Source organism: Halichoerus grypus, chromosome 14 (assembly GCF_964656455.1).
Source record: "Halichoerus grypus chromosome 14, mHalGry1.hap1.1, whole genome shotgun sequence".
NCBI classification, from domain to species: Eukaryota; Metazoa; Chordata; class Mammalia; order Carnivora; family Phocidae; genus Halichoerus; species Halichoerus grypus.
In genome coordinates, this window is record NC_135725.1 from 12,590,610 (window position 1) to 12,606,086 (window position 15,477).

At 35.5% G+C, this 15,477-nt stretch overlaps 1 protein-coding gene across 3 annotated transcripts in view; it reads left to right on the forward strand.

Annotated features, from left to right (window-relative positions):
* Positions 1 to 15,477, forward strand: part of SMC5 (structural maintenance of chromosomes 5) — a 96,153-nt gene that overhangs the window by 43,354 nt on the left and 37,322 nt on the right. For all 3 annotated transcript variants that reach the window (XM_036117910.2, XM_078061997.1, XM_078061998.1), the window contains exons 9-11: positions 8,839 to 9,094; positions 10,896 to 11,050; positions 14,295 to 14,408. In XM_036117910.2, the coding sequence (XP_035973803.2) occupies positions 8,839 to 9,094; positions 10,896 to 11,050; positions 14,295 to 14,408 (525 nt within the window). The remainder of the gene's footprint in view (positions 1 to 8,838; positions 9,095 to 10,895; positions 11,051 to 14,294; positions 14,409 to 15,477) is intronic.

The window sequence follows — 15,477 nt, forward strand, 5'->3', positions numbered from 1 at the left end:
CAAATTGTATTTTAATTATTATAAGCCTATCAGCACAGCTTTTATAATTATTTCTTCATATAGTTTTGTTTTTGTAACAATGTTTGATTCTCTGACACCAACCAAGTGTCTTACAATTCAATTCAATTCTGATACTAACCGCCTGGAATTAGGGCAGATTAAGGGCTTGGTCCCACAGGACAGCCCTTGCTTCATACATAAGTCTCAAGGACCCAGGACACAGGCTGCCTGCACTTCTGCCTAACTTGGCTTCAAATTCAGGGGTTCCCGCAGCCCCTCTTCAGGTTTGGTATTTGCTACATCAACTCCTAGAACTCAGGAAAATATTATACTTAACAATTGCCAGTTTATTATAAAGGATGCAACTCCGTAACATCCATATGGAAGAGCTGCATAAGACAAGGTATGGGGATGGAGTGTTCAGAGCTTTCATTCCCTCTTCTGGGTGCATCACCTTCCCAGAATGTTGACCTATTCATCAAGTCAGAAGCTCCAGAACCTTATCATTTTAGGATTTTTTTATTAAAGTTTCATTATGTACGCATGATTGATTAAATTTTTTGGCCATTGGTAAATGAACTCAATCTCCAGTTCTTTCCCCCTCCTTGAGGTCAGGGGGTGGGGTTGAAAGTTTCAGCCCTCTAATCCATGTGGTTGATTCTTCTGGCAACCAGTCTCCATTCTGAAGCTATCTAGGGGGCCCTTCCAAGAGTCATCTTATTAGCATAAAATCAGGCATGGTCCAAAGTGCTTGGGTGCTTGGTATGCAAAACAAAAGATGTTCCTGTCACTCAGGAAATTCCAAGGGTTTTTAGAACTCCAAGCCAGGGACTAGGGACTAAGAAAATAAATATTTTTTATTAATACCATAACAGTTGTCTTTTAAGTCAGATAAGAGAAAAAAAGTTACAAACAACAGATACAATTTTACTTTTTTTTGTATTAACTGTGTAGTTATCTTTACTGGTTCTCTTTATTTCTTTGTATAGATTCAAGTTACTGTCTAGTGTCCTTTCATTTTGGCATGAAAGACTTCAGGATTTCTTGTAGGGTACATCTGCTAATGACGAATTCTCTCAGTTCTTGTTTATCTGGCAATGTCTTAAGTTATCCTTTGTTTTTGAAGAATAGTTTTATTGGATAGAGAATTTTTTTTTTTTTTTTCCCCCAGCACTTTGAATATGTTGTTCCACTGCTTTCTAGTTCCATGGTTTCTGATGAGGAGTCAGCTTTTAATCTTATTGGGGATCCCTTGTACATGATGAGTTAACTTTTTTCTTTCAGCGTTTTTTCAGCAGTTAACTATTATGTTTTTCAATGTGACTCTTCCTTAAGTTTATCCTACTGGGAAGTTATTTAGCTTCTGGGCCATGCAGATTAATGTTTTAGATCCAAGCTGGGAAGTTTAGGGTTATTAATTTCCTCAAATATTCATTCTGCCTCTTTCTCTTTTCTTCTTCTGACACTCTTGCATAGTTTGATACACAATGGTATACTTTGATACACCTTTTAATCACTTTTTTCTTTTCATCATACTAGATAATCTCAAGTGACCGATCTTCAGGTTTCCTTTGTTTTGCCTGTTCAAATCTCTTTAGCCTTACTAGTGAATCTTTTATTTCAGTTATTGTACTTTTCAACTCCACAATTTCTAGTTGGCTCCTTTTTATACTTTCTTCCTCTGTTGATACTCTCTATTCAATGAGACATTGTTCGCTTCCTTTCCTTTAGTTCTTTAGACATGGTTTTCTTTAGTTGATTTAGTTCTTCAGTAGGTTTAGTTCTTTAGTTGATTGACTTTACTTTGTAAGTCTATTTCTGGGCTTCCTCAGGGATATTTTCTATTGACTGCTTTTTTTCCAGTGTGTGACCCATACTTTGTTTTTGTTGAAAGTGTTGTAATTTTTGTTGAAACTGGCAGTTGAAGTAGCATGATGTAGCAACTTTGAAATCAGTTGTCCTTCCCTCCCGAGGCTTGTTGTTGCTGTTTGTGTAGTTACTTTCCTAACTAATTCTTTGAAATTTGTATTTTTTGTTGTATGTGACTACTGAAGTCTCTGCTGAGTTTGTACTGGTCAGATATTTCCTTAAATGACTGTAACCAGGATGTTTCCCTGTCTTTGTTGAGGGTCTCTTCATGCATGTTGGGTCACACCTTCAACACACAGCAGGGTAGTGTTTTAGTATACTGTGTACCAAGATTCAGTAAGTGCTCTCTGAATTGTTGCAAGCTTTGGTTAATATCCAATGCTAGTTTACAGCTCTGTTTTGGGTTTTACTTTCTCTTTGCGCATAGCCTCAAGGAGAAACATTCTTTGTGTGCCCTTAGCCTCTGTGAGAGCTTAGGGCCTCTTCCAGTCTTGAGCATGTGCACAGTCCTAGGCATAGATACTGTCTACTCATACATGTAGCCTTCTGGATTCCCCAGAAGTTTCCCAAGTCTCCTACGGGGTGTCTCATTCTCCAGCTTAAGTTTTTTTGATTAGCTTATTGTTTGCCACAACTGTTATTCCTCATGAAACAGCAGTGGTATTAAACACTTGCCACTGATTGTTTTTAACAAATGCCTTCAGGGTAAAGGCTGCAAGCTGTGGAGTCATTTCAAATAAAGATAGGCCTTGTAGTAAGGTTTTCCAGGAAGTGCAGATAGATCAGATAATGGTAGTTTTCTGAGAATGAGAACCTGAAACCTTTTTAACTTTGTTCTGACCTCTCCAGTGTTACTATGTTGCTGATTTCACTGTGATTGTGGGCTGTTGATTTTCAAGGCTGCCATGGAACTGGGGAAGGGAATGGGGACATGTTCAGAATTCCACAGGGTTTGCTGTTTTTAACCAAGATTGAGGCATTTTTCTTGAATAAACAGTCTCTAAGTAATTATAAGCCTTTGATTAAATTTCAGAGTTGCAAAAAAGTTAATTTTGACAGTTTTTGTCAGTGTTTTCATTGCTTTTATGGAGGAGAGGATTTTCATAGTTTGATTTTGCCATTCCTGATGACATCCAAATCTTTTCTATATCTACAGAAAAATGTTGCTGGGATTTTAATAGGAATTGCATTAAACGTGTGTATCAGTTTGGGGAGAATTGAAATCTTTACTGTGTTGAGTCTTCCAATCTTTGAACACGGTATGTCTTCATTTATTTAGATACTTGATTTCTTCAGTGAGCGTTTTGTAGTTTTCAGTATTCATGTCCTCTATGTTTTGTGAGATTACACCCAAGAGATTCTTTTCTCTCCCTCTCTGAATTGTTTTTAAAGAAATAGAGACCTTGGGATTTTCTGCATAGGCAAGCATGTCATCTACAAATGGAGACAGCTTTAGTTTTTCTTTTCTGATTTATATGCCTTTTATTTCTTTTCTTGCCTTACTGCGCTGGCTAGAACTACCAGCACTGTGTTGAATAAGAATGGCAAGAGTGGACATTCTTATCTTGTTCCTGATCTTAAGAGGAAAGCAACTGGTTTTTTACCATTAAGTATATTGTTAGCTGTAGGTTTTGTATAGATGTTTTTTTAATCAAGTTTGGGAAGTTTCACTCTATTCCCATGTTTCTGAGAGTATTTATCATTGAGTGTTGGATTTTCTTAAGTGCTTTTTTTTTTTTTTTTGCATCTATCAATATGATAGTGTCCATGTTCATCTTTAGCTTGTTAATATGATGCATTACATTGTTTTTTTTTGTTTGTTTTTTTACCATCAAGTAATCTTACATCCCTGAAAATACTTCTTGGTTGTGGTATATAAATATACTTTTATATGTTGTTGAATTCTGTTAATAAAGGATTTTTGTGTCTATGTGAGGGAAACTGTTCTATAGTTTTTGTACTGTCTGTCTGCTTTTGGTGTCAGTACCAACTAGCTTTATAAAATGAATTGGGAAGTGTTCCCTCCTCTTCAATTTTTTTTTTTTTTTTTTTTTGGAAGAGAATGTGTAGAATTGGTGTTAATTTTTCTTCAAACCTTCCGAATAATTCTCAAATGACACTATCAGGGTTTTTGAGATTTCTTTTTTGGGGAGTTTTAAAATGACGAATTTTAATAGAGAGCTATTCAGATAATCTATTTCATATTTAATGAGTTGTGGTAGCTAATGTTTTTTGAGGAATTGGTCCATTGTGTCTAAGTTTTCAAATTGTGTGCATAAATTTTCTTACTATCCTTTTGATGTTTGTAGTGATACAATGATAACCCTGTTTCATTCTTGATATTGGTAATTTCTGTCTTTTTTGGGATGGGGGGGCAACCTTTCTAGAGGTTTGTTAATTTTAATTGCTTTTTTTCAAAGAACTAGCTGTTTGTTTCATAGATTTTTCTGTTTTTCCCTTTTCAATTTTATTGATGTCTGTTCATATCTTTATCATTTCCTTTTTTCTGCTTGATGTGGGTTTATTTTCCTCTTTTTCTGGGTTCTTGAGGTGGAATCTCAGATTATTGAGACTTTTCCTCTTGTGTATATACTTAATGCTATAAACTTTGTTCTCATCACTGCTTTAGCTGTGTCCACCAATTTTGATAGGTTGTATTTTTATTTTTAATGAATTTTTTTTCCCCTTGAGACCACAGTTTATCTTCTCACCAATTGATGGACATTAAGGTTATTTCTGGTTTGGGGCTATTACCAGTAAACTGCCATGAATATTCTTGTACAGGTTTCTGTATAAATATGTGCTTTCATTTTTCTTTGATAATTTCCTAGGAGTAGAATATCCTAGGTATACAATTCACTTTTGAAGGAATTGACAAGCTCTTTTCTGAAATGACTGTTAATTTATTGTAGTTGTAATTGATAAAGTTGACTTTTGATGGCTTGGAATTTTTTAAAAATAGGTCCTTCAGCATAAGTAATTAGAGAAACACTGCTTGGAGTAGCCTTAGTTAGATTTAGGTAGCTTTATTTCCAGTGTTGGTGTCATGGTTTCTAGATCCATGGCTTTATTCCATCTCAGTTCGCTTTTCGGTTTATGGCACCTACATCCTGAAGTAGATGCCTAAGAAATAAGAAAAAGAGTAAAAGGTCTGAATCCTTGCATTTTTGAAAACATCTTATTCTATATTCAAATTTTGTAGACAACTTAGCTAGAACTAGCCAGAAAAGAATTCTAGATCAAAGATAATTGCCCTTTGGAACTTTGTCCCACTGTGTGCTAGCATCCAGCAGTGCTGCTCAGAAAGCTGATGTCTCTCTTACTCCATTTCTTCAAGAGTGCTGTTGTTCACCATGCTGGCTTGTTGGGGTGTGTATATGTCCATGAGTGTATTTGTGTGTATTTTGGTCTCTGGAATTTGGGGTGGCTTTTTTTTTTTAACTGTAGGTGCTGTGAAATTATAAAGTAGTGAGATTATGTATGTCTTATTATGTATGTATAAACCAGTTATTTACTAATTCATTGTGTTTTTATACTCTGATTTCTTCTCCTCCCTCTCATGAGATATAAAATCTTCTGGATTATGTCTCTAGTCCTTTCTTCTCTGAGATACTCTGTTTCTTTGTATTTTTGTTCTATCTTTAAGAAAATTATTTGCATTCCAGATTATTTATAGACCAGGTACAGAGGAGTTTCCCCATATTTAAAGATGGAATAATGGCACTCACTTCATGGGGTTGTTGTAAGAGCTGAATGGGTGACTATATGAAAAGGACTCTAACAGTAACTGTCAGCTATGTAAATGCTAGAAAGGATTTTGTGCAGGAGATTTGCTTCACACATCTGCTTCACACGCACAAACTCTCCTTACATTGTACAAGATAAAATGGAGTGAGTACAGATGGAAATAGGGTGATAGGTTTTAAAGCAGGAATAGTACTCTGTTCATAGTACTGATTTTAACTATATGCTATTAATGAAGTATGAGACAAAGTCCTTAGCTGAGTGAGTAGAGGGCCTGCAGCAATAAAGGACTGAGGAAGGGTGGAGGCCAAGATGTGAACTCCTTTTAGAATGAGCACACGTATTTATTAGAGAAATGTAATAGGTTTTTCTAGTAGTTTTGAGTTCCTATTTAAATTTTGTGGTCATAACTTCAAAGTGAGATGTGTATTTGGAGACTTAGGTCAGCTGCTTGGATACAGGTACATAGAAGGTATATAGTTAGGTTTAATAGAGACTGTGCTTTTTTTCCTGGCTGATGTGACATAGGAATGGTGGAGGGTCAAGAGTCTTTCCAAGGGAGTGGTTCTTGTGCTGGGTTGTAGAACCTCAACAGGTTAAAAAAAAGAAAGAAAGAAATGAAGGGGATGATGGATTGTGAAAAGATAGAGTAGGGTCACTGGATTGCAGGACTCTGTGGAGTCAATAGTTTGGATACCACAGTAAGTAAAATGGAAGTAAAGGGGACTGGCAGAATAGAATTGTAAAAATGGTTTTCAGGTGTACGATTTTTGGTGCTTTACATGATCTGAAGTATAACCATAGGAGAAGGTAGCTGAGGAGGGGTTTAGGAAAAGATGGTTAAAGTTGAAGAAGTCCAGGAACACAGAGGCCAAAGAGTTAGATTGTGGGACTTCAGCATATGGAGAGAAAAACAGTGAGTGGCATGCTAAAATTATCAATGAATGGAGGAAGGATATTGAGGAGGTATTAACATAGCAACAGAGATAATGGGTGGTAAAACCTGATAGCACAGCCTTCAAGGGACATTAAGTGGGGCTCAGTTAATGGAGGAAATAGTACAGTAGGGATTAATGAGGATTAACACCCTCCCCACCTCTGAGTTCTGAAGCTGTCTGAAGGATTGTGGCAGGAGGTCACCTTAGAGAGGATACTAGGGAGAAGTGTCTTTCAGGAATAGCCAACTGTCAGAACAAGAGAGAACATTCATGGAAACTGAAGATGATAGGTGATCTAGGAGTTTGGACCTATGATGTCTGAGCTAAAACCAGAATAGGATGGGATTAGTCTTGGAAGTGTCTTGGGTGAAAGCTGCTCATGAATTAGAGTTCAGAAAACTTACCTGGAAGGATAGGGATGACTGGGCTGCTTCCTAGTTTTTCAAGTCAGACAGACCTAGTCGTACAGATTTCTTCAGTAGCCCAGTGATATTTGGTAGCTTGGTGGGTCTCTGTTTTGCTGGGAGTACAAAGGTTTTGTTTGCTAAATTTCTTGTCCCTTTTTCATGGAGCTGGACTTCTTCATGTGTTTGGTGTTTTGTTTTTGTTTTTTGTTTAAGATTTTTTATTTATTTATTTGAGAGAGAGCACAAGTAGGGGGAGTGGCAGGGAGAGGGAGAAGCAGGCTCCTTGCTGAGCAGGGAGCCCGATGCGGGGCTCGATCCCAGGACCCCGGGTCATGACCTGAGCTGAAGGGAGATGCTTAATGACTGAGCCACCCAGGCTCTGGTGATTCTTAATTCTATACCTATTTATTCCCTTTGCCTTGGACTTCATGGGTTTCCTGGCTGGACACTGTGGCTTCTTGTCCCTTTCCTTCTTTTAGGTCCATTGAACATTGTCAGCTTTCAATCACAGATACGTATTTTAACTTTTTAAATAATTCTTTCTTCTGCATGTTTGGTATAGGAGATGGGATTTTGGGTATTTCAGTTCATTTTCTTGACACTGTCAAAGTTAAATTTTTAGAAAGGAAAAATTGATATCAACCCAAATGTCCAACAGTAGGGAATGGGACAAAATGTGTTATATCCATATAACCAGACATTTAGATAACAAAATTTTATTTTGCTAAGGACATGGGAGAAATGAGAAACTGCTCTCAATACATTTTAGTGATGCCATAAAACTTTATGTTCTATAGAAAGATATAAGTAGGTATTAAAATGTAAAGGTTTAAGGATATTAAGATTATAAATGATTATTAAAAGTTAGTGTACTTTCCATATTTTCTATAATGAATTTGGTCCTACTTTGATAATGGGGAGGGTGGAAGGGTAAGTAAATCGGACTTGGAATGAAAGGAAGCTAACAAATTATGTGATTTGTGTTAACAGTACAAAATTCTATTTTTGTAAAAAAATAGGGTTGTATAATGTGTATTTTCGTGTATGTATGTATGTGTATCTTAAAGTCTTAACTCTTAGGTAGACTTTATAAGGTTTTGATAAAAATCCACTGGCATCTTATATGATCTGGGTTTTTTAAAAATAATTTACCTTGAATATGTCAACAAATCTAAACATATAGTTGGAGGAGTAATCTCAAAATACTAATTTCAAGTATTAGTAATTCTGTTCAAAGAAAATAGTTTCAGGGGCACCTGGGTGGCTCAGTCAGTTAAGCATCTGCCTTTGGCTCAGGTCATAATCCCAGGGTCCTGGGGATCGATCCCCGTGTCAGGCTCCCTGCTCAGTGGAGAGTCTCCTTCTCCCTCTCTCTCTCCCCCTGCTCATGGGCGCTCTCTCTCTCTCTCTCTCTCTCTCGCTCACTCTTTCTCTCAAATAAATAAAATCCAAAAAAAAAAAAGTTTCAGTTTAAAATTAAGAGACATAATCTTCATTGTCATTTCTATTACTGCTTTATTGAAAGTTTGTCATATACATGTGAATGCTGTTTTAATTGTGGTCTTCTGGTGTGTAATATGAATTTCCTGTCAGTATTCAGAAATCTGTGAATTGGCTTTATAGATATTTTGTTTATTGAGCATATATTTAATAAGTGCTAACTATATGCTAAGCACTACTCTCGGTACTTAGGATATGTTAGTGAACAAATAAAGATAGCAGGTGGTCTGGTAGGAGTAACACTCAATTATAGCAGAGTACCTTTTAGTGAGAACACCCATGCTTAGGTTGTTCGCATTTTAAATACTGTGTTGCTATAAAAGCCTTACAAAGCAAGAGAAAAAACAATCTCCAGTACCATCCTTCTTTTGTTTTATTAGATTGAGGAACTGCAGCAGGCGTTAACCGTAAAACAGAATGAAGAACACGACCGCCAGAGGAGGATAAGTAACACTCGGAAGATGATAGAGGATTTGCAGAATGAACTGAAGACCTCAGAAAACTGTGAGAATCTTCAGCCCCAGATTGATGCCATTACAAATGATTTGAGACGAGTTCAAGATGAAAAGGCATTATGTGAAGGCGAGGTAATTGATAAGCGAGGAGAGAAGGAGAGCCTAGAGAAGGAGAGAAAGAGTAAGTCTTATGAAACTTAGGGTGAAGAGATGTTTGTAAAATGGAGATCTGTTTCTGTTGATGGGCTTTCTTCTTCCCATGGTACCGTGTCTTCTTTAGCTACTCACATCCCCTTGTTGAGGAAGCTCAGCTTGATTTTTCCAAGTTAGTGCCTTAATCACTTACAGGTAGCATACACCGTGCTTTGCCTCTGGCTACCATTGCCTTATGGATGTCAGATTGTGACAGTTGATTTAATTCTCTAAAAATGGTTTCCTTTGTTTTCTTCACAAAGTCACTCACTGTTATTTATCAGATCAAATTTAAGCTCTTCATTCTAGTCTTCAGAACCTTCCATTAGCTTTGCCCCTTTGAAACCTATCCAATTTCATCTCTGCTTTTCTTTCCTGTGGACCATGAAAATAGATTTATAACATTATTCAGATAGAAGAGGTCTTAAGTTCTGTCCACTCAGTGTATACGACTAAGATCAGTGAAAAAGAAAACAACCTCAATTTTATATTTAGCAGAGTGCCCTCCACCTCTTTCAAACCTCCACACCCACTCTCAGGTGTGTGCATTTTTAACTCAGCAGTTTTTTCCAGTAGATCTTCATTTATATTTTTATTATGTTCTTATTTCACCATGCCTTGATTAATCTATTTTAGATACTATCTTTTGATATTTTGTAATTTGAGATACAGATTTTGGCTCATAACAATTCCCATCCTATTTGAATTCCTCAAGTGGGATTATTAATATTAGTTACTAATCATTAACCTTTATGATTATCTTTATATTTTGTGTCATTAAATAGTTGTATTGCTTGAATACACACTTTGACTCATCCTTTTTACTTTCTGCTCTTCTGACATTCTAAGTCCTCTAATTCGTACTCTGGTTTTTATATTTTCAAGGCTGAAAACATTTTACTGAGAACCACATCAAGTTTTATGTGCTATGTTTATGAGTTAATTCTAAAAGCTAGAAATATTAAGTATTGTTGTTACAGCAGTGAAACTTAGTTCACAGCAGAGCCAGGTAGTGCATTTTGATTGGATCTCCTTTCACTGATAGCTATTTTTTTTTTTTAAAGGTTTTAATTTACCTTTTTAAAAAAAAAACAAAAAACCGTTTGCTTTAACATTTCCTTAAAAAAAGAGTAGGCATTCTCTTGAGGTCTGGAGCCTTCCATCCACTTCCTTCCATCTAAATGGATTGTTTTCAGAGCTGCCTGTGTGGCTGTTGTCTGGGATTTGTCGGGCTTTGTCACAGATCCTTTTCTGTGTTGGGTAAAGCTATTCCTGAATTCCGTGGGCTTTTTGTTTTTCTTACATTACTTAGTATTTTCTTACATTACTTCCTTACACATCTTTAGGTAACCTTGTAAGAAGAGATATTTGGGGATTAATTTCAGAGTCTTTGCATCCCTAAAAATACCTTTATTTCCTGATCTGCTTTTCTTGGTTTTGTTATATATGTGACTCTAGGTTGAAAATAATTTTTCTCTCAGAATTTTGAAGGCCTATTGCAATCGTCTCATGTTAGGAAATGTAGTGTTTCCTCACTCTTTTTTTTTTTTTTTTTTTTACATGACCTGTTTATTTTTGTGACCTGTTTAATTTTGGTAGCTTAAAGATCATGTTTTATCTGAAATGTTTGGAAATTTGATAGCCGTTTGTGCAGGGTGTTGCTTTCTCACGGTGGTGGGTACTTGCTGAGTGGTGTTGCTAACTTGTGGATCTAAGATACCCTTTTGTATTACTAGTGGATTATTTCACGAAAGTTTTCAGAGAACTAATACTTTATTTTCCTTTTTTAGGTGTGGGTGATAATATTGTACGATTTGACAATCTTATGAATCAGAAGGAAGATAAGCTGCGACAAAGATACCGTGACACATATGATGCTGTTTTATGGCTAAGAAGTAACCGGGACAAATTTAAGCAAAGAGTCTGTGAGCCTATAATGCTCACGGTAAGAAGTTTTGTTCATCTTGGTTGTATCTGTTAGTTTTATAATTTATAATCCTTTTATAATCTATAAACTTTATAGATTTTTGTTGTTTTAAGAATTCCTAGTCTTATTAACACCTTGGTTTTCCATTATCAGACTTGTGGCTACTGGTTGCTGAATCCATACCTGAGTTGTGACCAATAAGTCTTTGAACTTTGTCTAGAAAGAGAATGAAACTGTTAGCTTATTGACCAAGAATCATGTAGAAAATTAGTTTGGTTAGCTAGTTCCTTCTGGCAGTTGTTATTCTTAGGTTACAGCAGGCCATAGATTAAATGCTGCCCAAGGGCTGGAAACTGCTGTAAATAACTATGTTGATGGGGGGAACCAACAGAAGAAAGAAGAGAAAGTCACCTACAAGTAACAGAGCATTCTTAGGATTCTGAGAATGCAGCCAGCAGTCTGTTGACCTCATAAACCTTTGATAGATAGCTCTTTTTGATGATCATGGGTCATTAAGAATAGGGTAAGCCATATTGAGTAAATCATTTAATGAAGTGTGGCCATGGAATGGCTAGGAAGATTTCTATCTAAAATATTTTAAATAATAAGTTTGGCCATGGAAAGAGAAAATAAAGTAAAAACCAGTCTTTGGTGATGATAAAACTTACCCAAAAATGACTTAAGGATTGTTATTGCTGGATGTTTTTTTTTTTTTTTTTAACTTTAGAAATGAATGCACTGTAGATCCTTGCAGGATTCATGAAAACTTCTATCTTCTTTAATTCATGTTTGTATTATTCTTTAGTTAAAATCATTTCATGTAGTTGTCTTTTTTAATATCTTAGATTATATTAGCAAAATTAATATGCATAATACTGTATTCTCTTCTTGCTCAGGTATGTATTATTAGAGTATTTTTGCCAGATCAAGAAGGGAATATCTATTTTGGATGCAGACATTATTGTTTTGATTAATCTGGTAAGGACTGAAAGAAAATATAAGAAAATATTTTGAGCCTTAAGAAATTATAATGCAAGTAATTGTGAACAGATTTTTATTAAAATGTCAACCTCAAAATTATAATTCACAACCTTAGTAAATTTGCCATCCTTTTATCATTTGGTCTCCTAGTAGTAGTAGCCTGTCACCAAAAGGGATTACTAGCTGGCATATATTTATATTTCAAATTAGATTTGAATCTTTGAGATAAAAAGATACAGTCTTGCTTGCTTTTTATCCTTTCTGGAATAACCCTTTACCTTTCCTACCACCTTTCCGACTGTGTTCCCCCACCCCAACACACATACACTTAATCTTTCAATATCTAGTTGAGATGTCACCAACGTAGACAAGTTAGCAGTATATAAACTTAAAATTTTAGCCATATAACTTGTCAACTAACAATCCATGTCCATGAGTTATTTCTAACCATTCCAGGCTATAGTGGGAGAAGTGTGCAAAGATGTATTTATAGGTCCGTTCCTCACAGCAGTGTTTATAATAGCACAAATAATGGTGGGGCAAAGAACAAAATTTCCAAAGAAATTGATTGGTCATGTAAATTATTCTGTATCCATTAAATGGAATACTATGCAGCCATTAAAAATGTCATTCTAGGTCTGTTACTATAAGAGGACATTTATGACCGATTAATGAATTTATAAAACCGGTTCTAGGATAGGATATATAGGAAGATTTCATGTTAAAAATCTGTACTGTGAGTCTGCCATCAACCACCAGATCACCTTGGAGCGCTATGTTCCCTCTGTCTGCCTCTCTCTGTCTTTACTATGTTGTGAAGGAGTGGCCTTGAACTTTGCCAGATATTTTCTTTACCAATCTGACGAGGGGGAGCATGCTAAGTAGTTGATGAAGCTTCAGAGCCAACAAAGTGGTGAAGTCTTTCTTCCTTCAGGATGTCAGGAAGCCAGACTGAACGCAGTGCAGTTTGCATGATACCTGGCGAAAAAAGTGTGACGCGGTCACTTCTGGAAGTGCACAAACTGGGCAGGGACAGACATGACCCCTACTTGTGTGACTTTTAAAAAGGTGACTTCTGCAGTCACATTGGGGTTATTTTACCCTTTCTATAAGTTGTAGCTTAACACCCACTTTTCTTTCATTTGTACTATTCCTTCTAATGAAGTAACTGATACCAAAAAAAAAAAAAAAAAGTCGAACGATAGAGGCTAAATTTCTGTAGTGTTTATGTCCAGGTATTTTATGTGACTTTGTTTTGTTTGCTTGTGTATCAGTTTTCCACTTTTTTATGCTAAATGATATTTTATAGTTTAAAATAGTAATATTTGCCGATGTTTGTATGACAAGCATACTAAGTTTATTAGCTCTCTTAATCCACATTTATTCCTGAGATATAGACTGTTTTACTGTACCCATTTGGGTGAAGAACTAACTAAAACTTTCAGAGATATAAGTGGTACGTGATTTGAAGCAACATCTGTCTGACCCCAGAGTCTTAGCTCTTAACTAGTATGAGGTATTTTATTTATGTATGGTACCTAAAACCCTTCTCTTTCATAAATGTTTTTTTCAAGAAAGCTGATTTCCATCTGCTGAAGATTATCTATCTCCCCCCTAAAATTCCATAAGAGAGCACTTTTTATATACCTATTATAGAGCTTTATTGTGTTGTTTTTTTTTTTTACTTGTAATCTGCAGAAAGTAGATTGTAGTCATCTTGAAACAATTTGTTATCTTGACCTTACTATTTTCCATAGCGTTGAGCCTCACATGCGGAAGTGCCTGATTTGTTAATATTTAAAAGATAAATCCTAAAGCTTATGCTCTAGTGGTACAAGCATAGGATTTCTCTGGAAAGCACTGTTAAAGTTGTGTTTTAATTCTTTGTGTTTTTGTACTGATCAGTTATTGCCATGTATGACTTCCTCTTGAAGATTAAGACGACAAATATTAAAGTTTGGGGATAGATGAGAAATACACTCTTAGATTACAGTCTAAGCCTATTTCAGATGTTTCCTAGTGAGTTGACTATAAAAGGAACATAGTTATTTCTTAGTAAAACAAAAAACAAGATGTGAATAAGCACCTGATGCATATCAATTTTGATTAGAGGGTACTAAATTAAGTAGAGGTTTTTAAAATGTTGAATCTTCAATACCAAATTCTCCCCCCTCCAACTATTAAATTTAATCGGATTAAATAAATCAAAGTAAAATTATGTTCTAGTAATCAGTTTGGATTGGATTTCATGAGAATTAACTTATATTTTCTTTCTGTTTAGATCAATATGAAAGATAATAAAAATGCCAAATATATTGAAAATCATATTTCATCAAATGACTTGAGAGCTTTTGTATTTGAGAGTCAAGAAGATATGGAGGTTTTTCTCAAAGAGGCAAGTAACCAACATAATACTTTGATTCACCTGGTGCTAATCTTCTGGTACTTAAGTTTTTAAATTCAAACTAAAGCAAAAAATAGTGACTGACTATACCAGCAGTAACTCTTGTGTAAAATCATTCAGTTTTGTGAATTTCTTTATCTCTGTCATCATTGGGGAATGAATTTGTTTTGCAAGGAAAAAACAGCCCATAATTTCATCTGTAACATGTTTTGAGTTGGAGTTAGTAAGAGTAATTCTGTCATACCGTTTTAAGAAAAAAACCATAATGATGGACCTTTGGTCTTAGACATCCTTTTTGAAAATATATTGGAATGAACTCAGTTTTTCTTTGATGGGGAGTGTGGGAATCAATATGTTGTTGCTTTTAAATAAAACCTCTTCGAAAAGAATGAGAATTCTGTATCGGGTTACAGAAACACCACTGAGAATCTAAGCCACTACAAGGCAATGTGACTTAGTAGGTAGGAGCACAGACTCCCTAGATAGGCTGCCAAGATTTGAATTCTGGCTTTGCTACTAAATTGGGCAAGTTTCCTAAATGTTTGATGCCATAATTTCCTCATCTGTAAAATGTAGATATATTATCTGCTTCAAAAGTTGGTTGTGAGGACTAAATTGGTTAATAAATGAAAAGGTGTGTAGAACAGTGCTTGTTTACGATTATTTTTATTACATGTGGTTATCTGTAAAGTATGTATTGTTAGCTCTTGTTATTGTCAGTAAGATTTCTTTCCTTTTGTGTATGTCACCTTCTTTTAAAAGCCCTAAAGATTAGGTTTAGATTCTGTTTTGTTTAAATCTTTGCTAGCAGGTATAAATGAGGACAGGACCCTGAATCACCTAAGTGGTCCTCTATTTCTGTGGTACACTAGTGATTGGAAAGAATCCTTTTTCTGGCTTTTACCATATTGCCCTCCTTCTGGTTTGGGGGTTGGCAGGGAATAGGAATATATGGTAATTGCATAAAAAGTTGCATGTATAAAATTATAGAATGGACTCCAAAAAGACAGTTGTTTAGTTTGGAATTATTTAAGCTTATCCAGTGAGTTTTTGGTCTGGT